We start from the raw sequence: 20,616 nt of genomic DNA, 5'->3' as shown, positions 1-20,616 counted from the left end.
ACCCACAGATTAGTCTCAGGAACACATTTCCTAGCTTCACTGAGATAAGTCTTTCCCCACTATCCTGCAATTTCTAAATCTGAGAGGGAATTTCACTCACTTTCAGAGATGTGTACTATGGATAAGGGGACAGCTTTTAATTTTCAGTGTTTATTTTGTGGGGTAGTGTAATTTCAACCTGTTCTTCAGTGTGTTTCATCTTTCCATTCTCCCTTCCCCCTGCCCATTTTCTATAACAAAGCTTATCTTTGTTCAGGTCAGCAACAGAAACCTAGGACTGACAGGCATGAACATTAGCCCTTTTCTCTTATACTAGAATCATTTGGTCCTTGATCTTGTGGGCCAGGGAAAGCTTGTGGGGAAAGTCTTCAGACTCAAAGGTCATTCAGAGGTTTTCCTTCTCAAACAACAATACTGTATTAGTCTTTGGAGTTACATGGGAAAAAGAGCCACTTTCCTCTACATCAAAGTCTTGAGACAAAGACCTGAAATTTGCTCTTGATTAAAAAATGTCAGTCAAACATTTATTTTTTAAGCCCTCAATTTAAACTACTTAACATTCTCATGACTTGAGGAGTTGGCAGATGAAAAGAAAAAAAATCACTAACATTAAAAACTCCCTCCAAAACTAAGGAAATGAATAAGATAAAGAAGGGACAGTCATTAGGATGCTATCTCTCAGTGATTTCCATTCAACCTTTTCCAGGAAATGTTGAAAGAATGGTAAACATCACAATCATTTAATAGCAGGAAAAGTCAACAAGCATTTGCTAAGTGCCTCCTCTATGTCAGATTCTGTGCTAAATTGTGGAAAAGCATAGATAGAAAGGCAAAAACAGCTGCTGCTCCCAAAGATCTCACAGTCTGATATAGTAAACAATAGGCAAACAACCACATGTGTGTGAATTTAATATATGTATGTGTATACATGTATGTGTGTACATATGTATGTATAAGTAACTATACACACACACACACACACACACACACACACATATTTTGTGTGTGTGTCTGTATGTATAGTGATTTCCTTGAAAAGGAACTATGGGTAAAGAGGACCAGAAAAGGCTTCCTGTAGAAGATAGGACTTTCACTAAGACTTAAAGGAAGCCAAGGAAGGAGAGAGTTTCAATGAAGGATGGACAACAACAACTAGGGAAAATACTCAAAGTTAAGTGATGTGTGAAACAGCAAGGAGGTAAGTGTCCTTGTATCATAAGAATAAACAAAGGGAAATGAGGTGTAAGAAAAATAGAAAGTTCAGAAAGCATCTGGTTAAGAAAGGATTTAAAAGCCAAACAAAGAATTTATTTTATCTTAGAGGTGATAGGGAACCACTGGAGTTTATTGACTATAGTAGTGTTATAGTCAGACGTGCTTTAGTTATCCAACTATCAATTGGATAGCCTATTTGAATACAGATAAGAGAGTGGCTAGGGCTAAGGAGTCCAATGGCAAAACTTCTAACATAGTCCAGGAGAGAGGTGGTAGTGTCAGCAGATAAATGGCATTAATATAAAGCTATACTATTAGCTAATAGCATCAGTCAGTCAATAGGGATATAAGAAAAAGCAAAAACATGGCCCCTGTTCTCAAGACATTTCAATGATAGGGAAAAACATATAAGAAAGATAAAAGTGTGTATGTGTATGCATATAATCTATATTATATCTCTATACACACATATGCACTTATATGACTACACATGTAATACATGTTTATTATAATGGGATGTAACTTGAGAAAGAAGACACTAGTAAAGGGAGAGGAAGAAGAACATCATGCAGAAGATGGGATTTGAGCTGAACTTTGAAAAAAGGCAGGGAAATTAATTAAGATGCAGGAATAAGGAGGGAGAGTTAGGCATGGGGATACAGCCAATGAAAGGGGATAGTCAGGAGATAGAATATCTTATATGAGAAATAGAAAGAAGGTCAATGTTGTTTGATTATAGAATTGGCAAAGGGGAATGATGTGTGAGAAGATTGAAAAGATAAATAGAGGCAGGCAAAAGAGATAAATGGAAAACTGAAAGAAATTAAGGGAACCAAGGTCTAGTAGAAGAAGGGCCTTCAGAGGAACTAGAACTTCACCCATTTGTTATTCTGGTAAAAAAAAAAAAAAAAACCAAAACAACAACAACAACCCAAAAAAACCTAAGGCTTAGGAGAGTAAATGATTTGTCCAAAATCATAATAATCTTATCTGAACAGTTTCCTCATCAATAAAATGGAGATAATACATCAGTTGGGGAATGGCTGAATAAGTTGTGATTATTATTCTAAATTATAAGCTTGCAGAATTCAGAAAAGCCTGGAATGACTTATATGAACTAATGCTAACAAAAGTGAGTAGAGCCAGAAGAACATTGTACATAATAACAGCAATACTATATTATAATCGATTGTGAAAAGTTTAACTTTTCTCAGCTTTGCAGTGATTTAAGACATTTCTAATTGATTTGGGATAGTCAAATCCCAATTCTAGTCAGAGAGAACTAGGGAGACGGACTGTGGATCAAAGCATAGTTTTTAACTTTTTGTTTATTTGATTCCTTTTACTTTCTCATGGATTTTTTCCCCTTTTTGTCTGTTTTTCTTTTCTTTTCTTTTCTTTTCTTTTTTTTTTTTTTTGCGTAACAGAATATAGAAACATGTTTAAAAGTATTGTGCATATCTGCTATTTTGGGGAGGGGGGAGGTAAGAGAGAGAAGGAGAAAAAATCTGGAATACAAAATCTTACAATGTGGAAAACTATCTTTACATGTATTTGGAAAAATAAAATAACATTGAGAAAAATAAAAAATTAAAAGTATATGCTGGCAACCTACCTGAGGCAGGCGACTAGTCAAGAGCCCTGAGCTGACTGCCCATCCTATCTTCCCTTCATCTTTTGCACATGTGTATCTGTGTGTCCTGGAATCTTTTCCCCTTTCTCATACCCCGACTTCTACTTCTTCTCCCTTTAGTACAGGATTCTATCATAGGCCATTTTCCTCTTCTTCTTTTTTTTTCTTTAAACTCGTCTAGCCCACAATATTAAAGAATAAATAAATTTTACTTTAGCTTTTTTTTTTTAAATAAAATAAACCTGGGGGCAGCTAAGTGGCACAATGGATAGAGCACCAGCCCTGAAGTAAGGAGGTCCTGAGTTCAAATCTAGCCTCAGACACTTAACACTTCCTAGCTGTGTCTCCTTGGGCAAGCCATTTAACCCCAATTGCTTAAGCAAATAAATAAAATAAAACTATCCCATGTCTTGGGATCTCTGACCTGAGGATCCCCAAAGCAGTGACTGAAGTGCTGGGCCCAAAGGAGATTCGTTTTAGTTTGTCAGGTTATCTGACAAAACTATTACAATAGTAAAGCACAATGACTTGGGATAGCCATGGGAATGTGTTTCATAGGCAAGCTCAGATGTGCCTTTGGAGCCCAGAAGGAAGTCAGGACTATAGAGAGAAGTCGAGGCACACCAACACAGAGAGAGGTAGTATGATATTATTGAAAGAATACAGGCTTTGGATGTTGACATGCAGAACTCCCAAATGGGTGACATACATTTTGGAGCTAAAAAAAAAAAACCAAACAGAAAAACCCACCAAAGTTCACTACTTCCAGATCTGGTTTCTGTAGGACTGAGAATCCAGGACTTCAAAGTTCATTTCAAGATTAGTGGCCATATTGACTTCTATATCCCTCAAGATGCCTTTCCTCCAGCAATACAGGTCACTGGAAGCATTCAGAGTTCACAACTAAGTAGATAGGATCTCCCTGTGACTTAGTTTCCTTAGTTTTGAGTTGAGTCAATAAGCCACCTTTTACCCACCTCTCCCTTCCCAACCCCTTACACCAGACCTATTTCTTGAAAGCAGAGTTCACAACTCCAGCAGCTGTAAACTCCCTCTCTAAAGCTAGGAGAGAACCCAGAGGAAGGGGAAGGCCTTCTTCCCACTTCTTCCCACTGGAAGAAGAAGACTAAGTCCTTTAGATTTGCAGTCCTCCCTAGAGAGCCACAGGCATTTCAGAGTGTAGAAGAACCATCAGAATTCATTCAATCCACTCCAGTCCTATCCAGTCCCTTTCTATAGGGAGTGACAAAGCTGACATAGGTTTTGAAGCCTGGAGACACAGCCAGAGTCCATTATAGCCTGTTACCTGTAGAAATCTTGTCTGCCATGAGACCCAGGCAGCTCAATGTTCCTAGGCTAGACACCATGGCCAGTACCTTGAATGCTTTGAATAAATATACCCAAACCTTGCACCAGATCCTGGAAGCCCAGACAAAGGCAGATTGGAGTCAGAGTCAAAGGGCAGCCTGCTGGGAACAATCTCCCTGATCAGATCATTCCTATTCCCATCTCCCAGTATCCTCTGTCAAAGTGCTCCAGTCTCCACTTCCGCAGAGAGACTCCTTGGAGTATCCATAGAGTCCCCCATATAGCCCACCACCATTACACCAACAGGATTGCTAGAGCAACTGGGGACCCATTTGTAATCTACCCCAGAGTCCAGATCATTGTGCTGGGTCAAAGGTTCCCAGCTGCCCCCTATACCTGAAGAGACAGCAAGAAGCCGAAATGAGGACAACACTGATAGTGAACCTCGTTACCTATATCCTGACATCGTGGTGGTGATAGACTAACTATGCAATCAAAGGGACACATACTCACTTGTATAAAGAGTTCATGGGGGCATATTTTAGCCTTCATTACCCACATTGATTAAGTAGATTTTCTTTTCTTTTTACATTAAATGTTGGGATTTGAGAGAGAGAATAAATTCTTGCAAATTGAAATTTTCATTTTGAGAATCAGAATTATTAAAAAAAACTAAATAAATCTTGGCTTTTGTTCTAGGCCAAAAAAAAGTTTTAAAGAATAAAAAGAAAAATAATAATTTGCTTTGGAAATAGATCTGCTGGGCTAATTTCAGAAAAGCCTGGAAAGACTTACATGAAGTGATGCTGAGGGAAGTGAGTAGAACCCAGGAGAACATTGCACATAATAATAAACTCTGATAGACTTAGCTTTCTCAGCAATGCAGTGCAGTGATTCAAGACGATTCCATTAAACCTGAGTTAGAAAATACCAGTCCCATTCATAGAGAGAACTAGGGAGATTGTATATGGATCAAAGCATAGTTTTATCACTTTTTTTTTTGTTTGCTTCTTTTTTCTTTCTTATGGATTTCCCCCTTTGGTCTGGCTTTTTTTTTTTTTTTTTTTTTTTTTGCACAGAGGAACAAATATGGAAATATGTTTAAAAGTATTGTGCATTGTGACATGGATCAAATTTTTAGCTCTCTTGGGGAGGGGAGAGATAAGAAAAAATCTGGAATTCAAAATCTTACAGAATTTTGAAAACCATGTTTATAGGAAATTGCAAAAATGATATACTATTAAAATAATATTTGAAAAATAGTGACCATCGGGTGCCAGGGATTAACAAAATACAATAAAAATTTAAGATGGGAATAATAATAGCACCTATCTCCTAGTGTTGATGTGGGGATAAATCGAGATAATAACATAATGCCTGGTTATATTAAGCTTTGTATAAATTATTGTCATCATCATTATTATTTCCTTTTAGAGAATTCCAATATCATTCAAATATCAAGAGACATCATCTTACCATAATATCAGAAACCAATATAGATTTGTTCTTCATTTCTTCCCCTCCCTATTAGAGTTAAGTGACAGAGTCACACATCTGGTAAGTGTCTGAGGTCAAACATTTACTAACTGCCTCCAGATGTTTTAAGAAAATATGATGTGTATCAAGGTTATCTAGGAAGTAATTGCATATAATATATCAATGACCCTAACACCTGAAATCAGAAATTAACCCTGGACCATTAGGTTATGTTTAGTGGGCTCTCACCTTATCTACCCTGAACCTAAACCTATGAAGCTATTTCCCAGTCATCTAGCTTTGTGCCGTGCTTTTCTCCCCTTCCCCCCAGCCACTGCTTTCCAACTCTAGTTTTGGAAATAATCAGATCAACACTATTATTTTGACAGTCTTTCCTGACCATCATTCCCCTGGTGTGTTTTCTATTAGAATATAAGGACCAGTTAGGTGATGTAATGGATAAAGGTGCAAATTTAGCTTTATATAATTAGCAACCAATCTGGGAGAGTCACTTAGCTCTGTTTGCCCCAGCTCTCTCATCCATAAAATGAACTGGAGAAAGAAAAGGCAAAGTACTTCAAAACTTTTGTCAAGAATACCCTAAATGGGATCACAGAGTCAGATATAACTGGAACAACTCAATTTTTCAGAACATAAGTTACTTGAGGGTAAAGACTCTGCTTTCTTGTATTTATATCCTTAAAACTTAGCATAGTAACTAGAACATTTAGTAAAGCAGCTAATAAATGCTTTTTTTAGCCATTCATTTCTAGTATTCCCTTGGGTATACATGATGATAGGGAAGACAGCTGCCTTTCATGACACAAATAGAAGTTGCTTTATCCCAGACATAGATTTTCCTGGAAGGTCATGAGATTATAGTTATGGAGCCAGTGTGGGGAATGAGCAAAGCCCCTCACCAACTTTTTCTAGCTCAGAGAGTCATCCTTACACCTTAAGACCAGCAGGAAAAAGAGGCCTGAGAAGAAGGGATTATATCTTTAGTATATACATGGAGTTCTATCAGTAGCCAATTAAAAATATTTTAATGCTGGACAGGAAACAGTCATCCTGTTCTGAAGTGGGAGCAGAGACAGTAGAAATGTGGGGGAGGAGTATTATATATGAACCCTCATCATTGAATGGTATTTATTAAGCACATACTTATTCATAGCTCACTTACCCTGAGAAACCTTCTTTAAGCATTCCAAGTCTAAATGATCTCTCCCTCCTTTGGATTTCTATAACTTGTATTTTTACCTCCCATTTACCACTAATTATATACTATCCAATGGTATTAGTTATTATGGCTTTTTATTTTGTGGATAGTATGGTTTCATAGATTTGGAACAAGAAAGTAGGGCTCTTTCTCAGCTCTGATACTTAATAGTTGTATAATCATGAGCAATACATTAAATATCTCTGACCTTCAACTTTCTCCCTCATAAATATCACCATCATCATCATAATATTTATATAGCGCTTTAAAGTTTGCAAAGAGCTTTATCAATATCTCATTTTATCCTCAGAACAATGTTGAGAGATGTTTCTGGTAAGTATTGAAGTCTCTTTTCTCTAGAAAAAGCACTCATACACATCTAGTTTTTGGATATTGATATTTATGCCACTTATTTCACCTGGGTATTGGGAAGAAAGTACATCTAAATCCTTATAATGCAAATAATGAACCCTGTGAAGTGGTTACATTTTTTAAGTTAGCACTGCATATTTCCACGGGATTGGAACCAATCACCATATTTTGTATATAATTTCAAATGTGTATTTGAATCCATGTGCCACTTTATAAGATTCATTATCCACACTAATAGGAACCTAGGATGTTGTTATTGTTGTTTGCCCTTCAATCTCAGAGGATCATGAAATCAGGGAGGTGATGTCATGATATGCAAGTGAATTGGATTTAAGTGAGGGAGGGCTGGGCAGGGTCATCTGCCTTGCTTTCCCCTCCAGAGCCATCTGGATCCAGTAGCCAGACCTAAATTCTTTGCCTCAATTTCTCCCTATCTTAATCACAATTCATTGCAGCCTCAGTCAAACTAAGATCTGTTGAAGACCTTAGCTTAAAAAGGCCAAGGTCTCTCATTGCATCCAGGGCCATCTCTAGTTATCTTGATCTCTATCTGGCCATTGGACCCAGATGGTCTGGAGGAGAAAAGTGAGGCTAATGATCTTACACAACCCTCCCACACTTAAATCCAATTCACTTGTATGTCATGGTATCACCTCCCTGAAGTCATGGTCCTCTTCTAGAACAAAGGATTATAGAGATATAAAGGAGAAGTTGCATAGTACAATGAAAAGATCATGGCTTTGGAGCCAGAAGAAGCTAGACTTAAACCTTAGCTCTGCCACTAAATTCTTGAGTGACTTAGCACAAATCCCTTGGCCCCCTCCCTTTTTTGAGGCAATGAGGCCAGAGTTTCTGTTTCCTCTAAGGCACTGAGGACTTTTGTTTAGCAGAAAGTGGAACCCCAATAAATATGCTTGATTAGTTTATCACATAAAGAAAAGTCACCAAGTTATACATAAGTGATTGAACAGTTTTCATAAAACTGTTGCTTGGATAGTTTCCCTTTTCACAATGTGATGACCTTGTCATGAATCACTTAGTTAAAATTCAATAATGAAACAATATTTTCCAAATCAGTGGTTATTTTATATATTTACACAATATCATCTATTTTATAACTAACTGAAATCATATCAGTTAAATAGCTGTTTTCAAGTACATGCATTTTCAAGGTCATAGTTTTATTCTTAGGAAAAGAAGACATAAAAAAAGCTTGATTATTTGTACTACAGGGAAGAAAAAACGTGCTCTGTGTAACTAACTTATTTTGAGAAGATAATGAAAATAATATTTATTATCACGTATAGAAGTAAGCTACTTTTTGGGCATACTTTGTACTACAGCTTGAGCTATAACTATTTGACTTTAAAAAAATCTTATTAGTTTTGGTTTAAAGGTGTTATAAAAATTATGTTCTAGTACTACTGCATTTTTAACTAGTAGAAAAAAAGAATTATTCCTTTCTAAAGAAGAAAGCTGTATTTCAGAAGTCAAGGCATTAGAACTTGTTTGAAATGATTGTTAAAGTACAGTTTGATATGATAAATAAATAAAACTATAGCCAGCTTCCAAGGACAAAAAGTGAAGGGGAAAAAAGGCCAATGAGGTAGAGAAAAATCTAACTGGATAAAAGAATTTCAGAGAAGACATTATGCTGGGATAGAAGGGCCATACATATCTGATGGCTTCTAATTCAACATTCTAATTGGGAAGTTTAGAATAATAATTTACAGCTCAGTTCTGAAGAATTTATAACTAGCTGGGTCTCTTTTGACTAAGATAAAATCAAAGGAAGGGGTTATGCTGCAAGGGCCTTTGATACAAAACTGGGCAGAAATATTACCTATATACTGGAGTATATAACATACTTCAATATATTATTTTTTACTTTCTTGATTCTTCTTGCTTTGTTTTGGCAATATAGCCAATATGTAAATATCTTTTGCATGACTTTACATGATGGATATCATATCATTGCCTTTTCAATGAGTCAGGGAAGAAATGGAAGGAGGGAGAAAATTTAGACCTGAAAATTTTTTGATGAATGTTAAAAATACATTTAAAAATATACATTAGGAAAATTTTACCTCTAAATTAAATGTTTCAGAGTGAATTGACAAAAGAATTTTACTCAAGCCTATATAGAAAAACAGCATTAAGCAGTGACTAATAACTAGCTAAAGGTTATTGTATTAAATATCTCATTTTAGTTATCACTTTTCATTAAATCTTGTTTTATTTTTTCTTTAAATATGATATTTATGCTTGATAAAAATGTCCTTAATAAAAAAGCACAATATAATGAGGCAAAAGGATTTCAGTCTCAGCTCAGCCCATAACTAGTTGTGGGATTTTGCATAAGTCACATTTTTTCTGGAAAAATTTCTTTGTAAAGTGAGGGGCTTATACTAGATGACCTTAAAAGTCTTTTCCTTCCCTATTATTCTAATTGAATAGAACCTATGGTTCTAATTGACCAGAAAAGGAAACTAATCTCTCTGTTATCATATCTGTGTGAGAAGCTTACATAGTAGCAAGCTGAATATCTAGAAGGTGAAAGGTGCTCTTGGACAGCTTTGCAAACCTGAAGATGCAAAGTTGTCTACATGCCAATTGGCTGCGATCAGAAAGAATTTCCTTTCACATTCTTTAAGAGGATCTCTATTCACTGTATTGCTGCTGCCTGCCACATTGTTTCAATAAACTTTTCTTGCTTCCTCTAAACTACTAGTATCCTTATTTCCACATCACCTTCCATTTAACGACTTTGTATTTATTTTCTCTGCATTTTTTGAACATGTACCTATACACATAAACTTGAAAGTAAGGATTGTTTCTTTGTATTTGTATCCCAAGAATTGAACAGAGAGGCAGGTATAGAGTAGGTGCTTAATAAATGTTTATTGATCAACTGATTACCATTCAAATTTCTGATAGTGCTGTGTCTGAGTTGAGTTTTGTGTCTGTGTATATTTAAGGGATTCATATCATGAAGATATGTGCTGGTGGTCTTCTGGCCACAATTTGAGAATTATTAAGCTGCTTTCCTATGATTTAACATGTTAAGTGGTCCTGCAACTCAATTTAGCAGTAATAAAACTGGCATTTCCAAGAACAAAAAAGACCTTTTGTGATATGCTGTGTGGGAGTGACATTGCTGTGCTTCTTTTCTAATCATAACTCATTCATCAACATCATGTTTCAGGCTGCAGGGCTGATGATGGGGTTGGGAAGAAAGGGGTGGTTTTGGGGGCTTTTAGACCTACACTACTCATCAAGGGGCTCTTCTGTTGTCTCATCCAAGAGTCAGAACATTATCTAGAAACATTAGGAGGAAGTAGCAAATTAACAAATATTTACTGAGCATATGGCACTCTATACTAAGCATTGTGAAGAAAGCAAAGATGTTAAAAATAGAGTGCCTATCCCTAAGAAGCTTATAGTTCAGTTGAGGATAGAGGACATAAAAATAATAACTGACATTTATGTAACATTTTAAGGTTTTCAAAGTCTTGTCTGATCTCCTCAGCTGCTATTGTCTTCTCTCCCTAATTACTTGTATTAATTACTATTTATTTTCATATTTATTGTATATATTCTTTGTTGTTTAGTCATTTTCAGTTGTGTTTGACCCTTTGTGATTCCATTGGGGTTTTCTTGGCAAAAATATTGGAGTGGGTTGACTTTTCCTTCTCCATCTCATTTCACAGATGAAGAAACTGAGGCCAACAGGATTAAGTGACTTGCCCAGGGTCACACAGCTAGTAAGTATCTGAGGCCAAATTTGAATTTAGGAAGATAAGTCTTCCTGATTCCAGGCCCAGCACTCTAGCTACTGTGCCAACTAACTACTGAGAAGGTATTACAATCCCCATTTTATAGATGAAGAAACATAAATTTAAAGAAATTGAGTTTCCTGTGGATCTTTTCCTAGTAAAGGTCAGAGGTGAGATTTGAACTTCTTCTAAGTCCAGTCCTTTCCCACTACACTGTACTGCCTATACAAACAAGAGAGTATATGGCAAATTTTCAAACAGTGGCACAGGATTGAACATATAGTAGGAGTTATTAGTCCTAAAAGGATTAAGAATTCAGAAAAGAAAGAAATTGTTAGAAATTTAGTGGTCAGGGAAGGCCTTGTGGAAGAGAAAGAATATGAAATGAATTCTGAAAGATGAACAAATTTATATAAGAGGAACAGGAAAGCATTCAAGATGAGAAGAACATGAATGAAAAGGCAAATGCAGAAATGCAAGGGACATCTAGGATGGAGTAAAAGTCCAATGACTTGGAGATCCTTTAGGAGCTTTAGGAGAGCGATGAGGTAAATTAGTCGAAATTATGGATGAGAAAATGGCCATGCAAAGAAGCATGAGAGCATATGTTGAACATTTCTCTGCCTTATATTTCTAGAAAATACAAGAGAAGAATTATAGTATTTTTGCTAATATGTGGTTTGTATATCAAATTCTGAAAGAGAAAAGATCAAAACCTTATGTACGCCAACCACAATGGAATAACCAATATGGAAAGGTACAGAATAATAAAAGGCTAGATGATCAAATGTTCCCTCGGATTTGTTTCTACAAATAATCTTGAAAAGATTCCAGCTAGTTGTTACCATCACCTCTCTCCCTCATTCCTGGATTTGATCTTCCTACTTCCAATATTTTTGCAGTCTTTTCATTGGGATTAAAGACAGAAGCAGATGAGAGAAAATGTAAAAGAGATAGATTGGGCACAAGACCTGGGAGTGACCACAATCTCATTGGCTTGTTCAAAATCCACCTACCTCTTTCTCCTGGGGTCCCTGGCTGCCCTGGGTTGCCTGGGAAGCCTGGCCGGCCTGGTGGTCCTGGTTCACCAGGCGTACCAGGAGAACCTTGTCTTCCTGGCTCACCAGGAGGCCCTGGAATAGTCCGGATGGATGAGGAATGACTCGGAATCTGATTGAGGATTGAAGTGTACCTAGCCATGTGACCTAAACAAAACAAAATATAGCCAAGTTAATGTAACTTTTCATGAAAGGAGAGGGACAGTAGTTTTTATTTTAGGATTAGAGGGTGGAGTTAAGAGTTTCCAACAATACATCAACCTTCCTCTCCCTTAGTAAAGAAAGTACTCCTTCTAAAACATTATTTGCCAATTTTCTTTTTCAAATTTACTTTGGATCGTGTTCAATGCACATCTAATGTGCTTGGAATTCTGCAACAAACTATTCTTCAATATATCTGTAAACACCACAGAGCAGAAGATTATTCTGTTATAAATCCTGTCTTTACCACCAACATTTACCTGACCCCTAACCCTTCACCCAGCTGCCTCATTCTCTAGCAACTTTTTTTGAATTATTTGACTTCTTTCCCAACCACAAAACCCTACTCCACCCTGCTGCTAGCAATCCTCCTGACAAGTGCCCTGAATCAACATACTTCCTAGCTGCCAAGCCTTTCCTTGGCCCCTTGGGCAGAAACCTTTGCTCATGAATCAGCTGCAAAAACTCCCACTAAGTGTGAAAAAAATAATAAAAACTCACCCCCAAATTCTAGGTTTCTATCCCTAATTCCCTAGTTCAATTATTAAGAAAGTCTAATTCTGAGCATAGACTTACATGGTGCTTTATTTTATCCAGCAGTGTCAGGGAACAAGTTATGTCATAAGTGAACTATCCAGAGAACTGAAACTTTCCCCTTCACATGGGAATTAAAAAAAAAAAAAATCATCTTTGGTGATGAGAATTACTTTAAAATACTTCATGATTTTTCTAAACCAATCTTTCCTAACTGCCTTTAAACATGCCCATATAGTCCCATCCTAAAACAAAACAAAATAAAACAAAAATTTAACTGGACCCTGCAATCTCAAATCATCCTCATATAACTCTCTTCCCTTTCTAAACCAAATTCCTAGAAAAGCTTTTTACATTCATTGTTTCCACCTCCTCTGTTTCTTTCTCTTTTCAGACCTGTACAATCTGGCTTCCAACCTTATTACTCAATTCCCTGTCAAAAGCTATTAGCTTTTTTTAGTCCTATATTTTCTCTGCCATTACTTTTGTGTTTTCTGGACCCCTCTCCCAACATGGTTAGCAAACTTTCTTTTGCTCTAAATCTTTTCCATTTATATTATTTCCATTTCCTGATATTCATTGAAACCTACATTTCTCTAGAAGCATCTATAACTTCTGGCAATTTAGGGATATCTGTTTCTTCTTTCAAACCCTCTGATAATAATGACTGTAATAAATTAGCATTTGGGATCAGGAAGGAAGAGTGCATAATCCTTTTGCAGTAGACTTTCACCTCTAAGTCTGTCCTTCATCTATTCAGTGTTATGTCAGATATATGCACATTTACATACATATTTTCTACCCTTATTATAATTTAAACACTCTGAGGGCAGAAACTATTTTCCCTTTTCCTTTGCATTTGCATTACTAACTTAGCAAAATGTTTAACACTATATGCTTAATAAATACTCATTATTTGATTGATAGATACCTCACTTCCTATCTCCTCATAAACTCTTCAATTGAATTTGCCGTAGGTGCTGGAAATCTTAACAAGGGCCCACCACAGTGGAAAGCCACTACAAAATATTAAGAGAAGGGTCATAATCAATGGATAGGCAAATAAAGTAAGGGGCACAAGCAAAAAGCATCAAGGAAATGGCAGTGATTAGTTAAATGCCACAATTTGGACTGTGAAAAAGCTATCCTTGAAAAGGGAATAAATACTGCCAGACTACAGCAAATGTTTCCAAGTATATTCTTGGGTACAAAGCCCAGAGCATATAAAGGGAAGGAGCTTGGATCCTAATAAGAGATAACAGATGTGAAATGGGTAAAAGGAAGTACTAATTCAAACCAAAGAAACTTATGGAACTCAACACTGTAAAACATTTCTAGGAGATAACTTATTCTGTGCTCCCTCTAAAGCTTGGCCTTGGTGAATAAGAATATCTATACATTTTAGTAGACAAGATGGTTGAGACAGATCCTATTAAGCCAATAAGACTGATATTAAGAGATCCAGATTGCAGCCTGACCAAACTGATCATTTTAATTATTTTATCCAGAGACAGAATGATATAATTTATAGATAGCTAAACAGAAAGAGCAGGCTTAAAAAATTATAGCTAAGATTTCTATACAGTTTAAAGATTTGCAAAGCACTTTACATATGTTATCCTTTGGTCCTTACATCAACCAGGTGAGAAAAATGCTTTTATTATTCCTATTTTGTAGATGAGGAATTTAAGGCTATGTGGATCTCAGTGATTTGCTCAGGATAACACAGATAAGAAGTGCCTAAGGGAAAATTTGAATTCAGCTCTTTCCTCTTTCACTCTATACATTATACTATCTTCAAGCCTTATCTTTTACAAATGCTGGCTGTATAACTCTGAGTAATAACATCACTTAACCTCCCAGGCAATTTCCTAAGGCTAAGTTTCAGAGCAGCTGTGGATATATACCCTCAGAGAGAATTTCCTTGCCAGGAATTAATTCTGTATCCCAATGAAATCATGGATCTGAACTTTTCCCTCTCTCCAAATACTGATACAGATTCCTGTGGTGATCAGTCTTACTGTAAGCAGTTTAAAGCTTTGCCTCTGGGCTGGCCTGATAGTTACACAGACAGGCTTGACTTAGAGGTACCCCTTTTCTGAATTGTTAAAAGGAATGGAAAATTAAAATAATGAAGAACAGGAGCTTACTCTGGATGAGTTGCTCACACACTTGGCGAGCCACTGAACGAACCATGGCGTGAGACTGCAAATCACCCTGGATGGACAAAAAGAAAAAAAAAACCATTCTTCACTCTAAGATCAGTGTGCACAACCAATCAACAAATATTCAGCAAGCTCTTCTAGTATTCCAGGATCTGAGCTAGGGATATAAAAAGCCAAAAAAAAGAAACAGATATCATGCCTGCCTTTGGGGAATTTACATTTTACAGGGCAGGGTGGGGGAATATGGACAAATATAAATCTATCATGTACACATATGTATTATATATAATAATAAACTAAAATAAATAAAAATTAAATATATGTATATACAAGTTATACATATATGTGAATATAATTAATATCAACATCTCAATATACCATATTATATTGTACATATTATTATTATATATATATGTATATATAATCATACAAAATGAAAGACAATAAAGTTGGGATGGGAAGGTTGGGAAAAGATAATAGAGATTAGGAAAAGCCTTGTGGCAGTGAGAAATAGTGAGGAAGCTCAGTGGCTAAAACTCTGGGCCTGGAGTTAGGAAGGTCCAAATTCAAATCTATCTTCAGATACTTACATAATCATGGGCAAATGATTTGACTTGTTTGCCTCAGTTTTCTCAATTGTAAAATGGAGAAAAGAATAGCACCTACTTCTCAGGATTATACTGAGGACAACATAACAAGATGCTTGTAAAGCATTTAGCATAATGCCTGGCACATTAGCAGGTGTTACGTAAATGCTAGCTGTATTTGAGGTGGTGAATGTCATTCTTGAGCTGTTTTGAAGGAAAAATTATAGTTACAGTCTTGTCTTTCAAGCAATTGTAGGCATTTCCCTGAAGGATATGTGATCTATGAATCCAGACCACCACTGAAAGGTATGTGGGGAAGGAGAGATTGTGATCCATTCTATTATCATATCTGTTGAATTTAGAGGGCCCCTGTGGTAGATCTTGAAAACTAAGAACCTTCTATATTCATATTATCAGTTTCCCCAAATGTTTTGTTCAAAGAACTTCTGGTATTTAAGCCGATAAAAGACACTAAAACAAACCCATATATTCTATCAGAGCTATCTTGCTAACTTATAATAACCTCTGAAAGTAAAGGGAAGAATCTTAAGCTAAATTCTGAGCTTTAGGAGGAACTACTATTGCCAACACTGCTTAGATTCTAGATGAACATTTATTACATAAAGTTTCTAATATATTATTCAGTGAATTATGATTCTGTTTCTGACTCTGGAGTACTGGCTTGTCTTTAAGTTGGACCAAGTTCATCAGAAAAAATGAATATAATATGATGATAATAATAACAGCAACAACAGCAATAATAGTAATTACACCTTTGTATAAAGCTTTTAACTTTTTGAAACACTTTTGAAGCTATTAAAACAATAGTTTTTCATGATGACCCTGTAAAGCAAGTTGGACAAGTATAATTATTTACAAATGAGAAAATAGGACTAGAGGGATCATTAGCAGGAATAGCTCTAGAGGTCACATTGTCTTGTCCCTACAACATAATGCCTCATCAATTTGTAATATCAAAGGAGGTCCAGAAGGGATCTAACAATGAAAAATAATAGCAAACCAGCAAATTTTTTAGTAAAAACATATTTGTATGGCTGATATAAGAGCAGCTGCCAGAGTTATAATGAAGAGTTTTTACACAAAACATATAGCAACATGAAAGATACCCTCAGTCAGATTCCCACTAAAAGGTATGTGAAGACAGAAACTATGGGACATTGAAGAAGGCTGCATGGGCTGGGGTTGGGGAAAAAACTAGTTTACTGGTCTTCCTTCTGGTAGCTTTTCATTTAAAATTACCATTTTTGCTAACTAAATGTTTTAACTCTGTTGTTTCTGTGCTGTGGAAGAACTGCAAGCTGTCAGCACTTTCTAAATTCAGTCTTATGATGGTCAAAGCCCCAGTCACCCCACCCTAGTTAATGTTCTGGCAATTGTTTCAAGAAAAAATTTTAGCCTCAACAAGGAGTCTGACACTGACAAATTCAGTAATGGTCTACTTACCCGTTCCCCTCTTTCTCCCTTTGCTCCTGGAAGACCCTGAAATAAGAGACAAGTGACAGTTACTTTTGACATAGTAGGTACCCAAACATCCCCCTCCACTATCCTCCATCTAGAGAAACTGCTGTTTCTAAATGGAAGAATAGATAGTATGAATGGATAATATAAGCGAGTATTATAACAAATTTTCTTTCAACTTGATTTAATAAAAGATAGTGAAATTCAAGAAATTCACAGACATTGCTATCTCTCTATCTCTCTTTTTAAAAATGTTACAATATCGAAATGCTCTCGTTAATCCTCCTATTAAGGGAAGTAGTTCTCATTCTCAGGAGTAGAATTATTTTGTTCATAATAACACAAATTAAGAATTGTAAGATCTCACAGGCCATTAAGTTGGATACCTTCATTTCAGAGATGAGGAAAATTAATCAAAGATCTTAAATAATTTGCCTAAGATCACACAGCTAATATGTTTTGGAGGTAAACTTGACGTCAAATTCTCTTGACCTGAAGGCCAATTTTCTATGGAGTCTCCTGCTCAGGGGGTAAAAATAGTAGACATTTAAATGTTTTAAAAATTGAATTGAATTATAAAAGTTAGGAATTATGTTTATTATATGAATCTTTTCAATAAAAGCCATAGGAAGTGTCAATTATAGACAATTTATAATGTTTAAAGGCTGGTACTTCTCAATATGACCTATATAGCATGCTACATAATATATGCCATTAATTTAGTAATTCAGTGCAATTTAACAAGGTGAAGGGAAGGAGATATGGAACTAGCATTTATTAATTTTAGTTAATTATTAATTTATCACACCTACTATAAACTAGGCAGGGCAGCTAGATGGTCCTATGGATAGAGTACCAGGCCTGGAGTCAGAATGATCTGAGTTCAAAGCTGACCTTAGATACTAATTATGTGACGCTGAGTTTATTTGCTTCAGTTTCTCATATGTAAAATGGAGACACATTGGAGAAAGACATGGCAAAGCATTCTAGTATATTTGCCAAGAAAAGGCAATAGACAAAGTCCACTGAGTCAGGCAGAGTGGGACACAATTGAAAACAACACAACAAAGATACCTAGACACTATGCTAATTTATAAATAATATCATATTTGATCCTTACAACAAGCTTGGGACATAGGTACTGATAAGGAAACTGAGGCAGACTTAGGCAGACAGAGGTTAGTTTTGTCAGAATCATATAGCTAGTAAATATCAGAGGCAAGATTTGAACTCGGGTCTTTCTTTAAGGCCAGTGTTCCATCTTCTGTGCTACCTTGTTGCTTCAACAAGCATTTATGGATCATTTACTGTGTATAAAATATTACACAGAGCACTGGGGATAAAAAGACAACAAATAAAAATCTATTCTTTAGTTTAGGTAGGAAGGGTCAGTGGGAGTTTTTGCAAAACAGTGCCTCTGTGTAATAAGAAATTATTGTTTATTCTAACTTGTCTGACCCATTTCCTTTGATTTTGCAAAGTAAAGCATAATAAAATAAAAATTCCTCACCAAGTTAATTCCCATAACTCTACCAAAAATGTACTTTGAGGGAAAACACATATTCCTTGAAGATGCTGAGTAGAATGGTAAAAGTGGCCAATTTTCCTTTGAACTTTAGTAATATTTGAAATGTAAAGAAAAGTAACTACAGTAGTCATATTCATGGAATCTTAGGATGGAAGAGACTTAACAAATATCCACTGCCATCTGCTTATTTTATAGTTGCCTACAAAGCAAATTCTTTAATTCTTAACCATATTTTGACGTTCTTCCATAATGTGACCTTGGTCTACCTTTCAATTCTAGTCTTATTCTTCCTCTGCATAAACTTTATTCTTCAGCCAAACTAGACTATTAATTATTCTCTAAAATGAAGTTTCCCTCTTCCATCCCTTTGCCCAGGATTTCCCAGCACCCTCATTCTTCCATTTTTGCCCATCAGAATTTGCTTGTTGTTGCTTAGTCATTTTTCAGTTGTGCCCAACTCTTTGTGATCCCATTTGGGTTTTTCTTGGCAAAGATACTGGGAGCTTTGCCATTTCCTTCTCCAGTTTATTTTACAGATGTGGAAACTGAGGCAAGCATGGTAAAATAACTCGCACGGAGTCACACAGCTAGCAGGTCTGATGCCAGATTTGAACTTGGGAAGATGAGTTTTTCTGATTCCATTTAGCACTCTATTCACCACACCCATTAACTGTTCCAGTCAGAATCTTATCTAATTTTTTTAGGACCAATTCAGATATCATTTGTAGTAAGGGAAGACTATCTTCCACATTTTCTTAATTCAGAAGTAATTGGAACTCCTCTTCTAAAAGAGGAAGTGCAGGATGTGGACTCAGAAAACATGATTCAGTATATAGGAATTGTGCCTTATTCCTTATGTGACCTTCAGCAATTACTTAACCTTTCAAAGAGTCATTCCTTTTATCTTTCAAATGAGGAAGGAGGTTGTACTAACTGGCTGCTAGGTTCTCTCTTGGTTATACATCTATGATCCAATAACCTGAATTCTCCTGGCATTCTACTTGGCTTTTTCTTATGGTACTCATCATGGACCATTTCACATTACAATCTTATTTTATTTGTATATGTGTATGTGTATATATAAATATATATATGTACATATACACACACATACACACACACACACACACAAAATTAAGAATCCTTGTCCTTAAGTCTCTTCCAGTTCTAAATCCCATGATCATATAAGATCTTAAATATTTCTTTGTGGGATTGGTGGAAAGGATCCAATTTTACAGATGAGGAAATTTCGACTTAAAAGGGTGAGTGAATTGCCCAAAATATGGTAGAGCCAGAATTTGGACCTATGTCTTCCAGCTCTAACTCCAATGTTCTTTCTGCTCAGGCTGCATATACAATTCAAGCAGGAATTGGTGCAATAGCAGAACTTTCTGCACCAAGAGGCAGGAGGCCCAAAGTGGGTGTTTGGCACTGATATGGGAAACATGTTGTCTTGTTCAAGGGCTGCCTGCGTCTGTCTTTCTTGGCCTCTTTTCCTCCTACCTTCCTAGACAGAGGTCCAAGTAAAACCAAGAACGGCTTCAAGATCCAATAGGGACCATGATTCACCGAGAATGACAAATAGCTGAGCACAAATTGCTTTACAATCCATGGGCACAAGGCAAAAGGAAATCTTGGGGCCAGACTGAAAGTGGGCCTCTTTTTTATAAGAAAAAATTCAAGATCCTTGGGGATCCTAATTCTGAAACCCTAACTGCTCTCTGGGAAACATAGAAGGGGAATCTTGACTGCAACCTTTCCAACTTGAAAGAATAAACATAAGGTGTGACTTTATAAAGTAACCAGAATGATTTTCCCATGTGGCTCATAACTAATTTCAAAGTCCACATAGACAGATGTGCCTTGTGAGTAGAAGCCCATAGAGAAATCAAAGTATATGGATGAGATTGCTGATGATAGTTTTGGCCTGTGCAAATTCTTCAGGCAGAGTGAAATTTGGGCCAGCCAAACCATTTTCTCAAACTAGTAGGATACACTATGATTTTAGATATGAGTAGCCAGAGACTGGGGGTGAGGAGTTGGGAAGGGAGGGATAGAATATGAA

The 20,616-nt window shown here is 36.2% G+C and overlaps 1 protein-coding gene across 2 annotated transcripts in view; it reads right to left on the bottom strand.

The window, feature by feature from the left end:
- Nucleotides 1-20,616, bottom strand: part of COL14A1 (collagen type XIV alpha 1 chain) — a 249,753-nt gene that overhangs the window by 21,309 nt on the left and 207,828 nt on the right. For both annotated transcript variants that reach the window (XM_031947145.1, XM_031947146.1), the window contains exons 43-45: nt 17,009-17,044; nt 14,943-15,009; nt 12,016-12,204 (exon numbers count right to left, since the gene is read on the bottom strand). In XM_031947145.1, the coding sequence (XP_031803005.1) occupies nt 12,016-12,204; nt 14,943-15,009; nt 17,009-17,044 (292 nt within the window). The remainder of the gene's footprint in view (nt 1-12,015; nt 12,205-14,942; nt 15,010-17,008; nt 17,045-20,616) is intronic.

This window comes from Sarcophilus harrisii, chromosome 1 (genome assembly GCF_902635505.1).
Source record: "Sarcophilus harrisii chromosome 1, mSarHar1.11, whole genome shotgun sequence".
NCBI lineage: Eukaryota > Metazoa > Chordata > Mammalia > Dasyuromorphia > Dasyuridae > Sarcophilus > Sarcophilus harrisii.
Note: the sequence above shows the minus strand (reverse complement) of the source record. Positions and strands in the feature narration are given on the sequence as shown.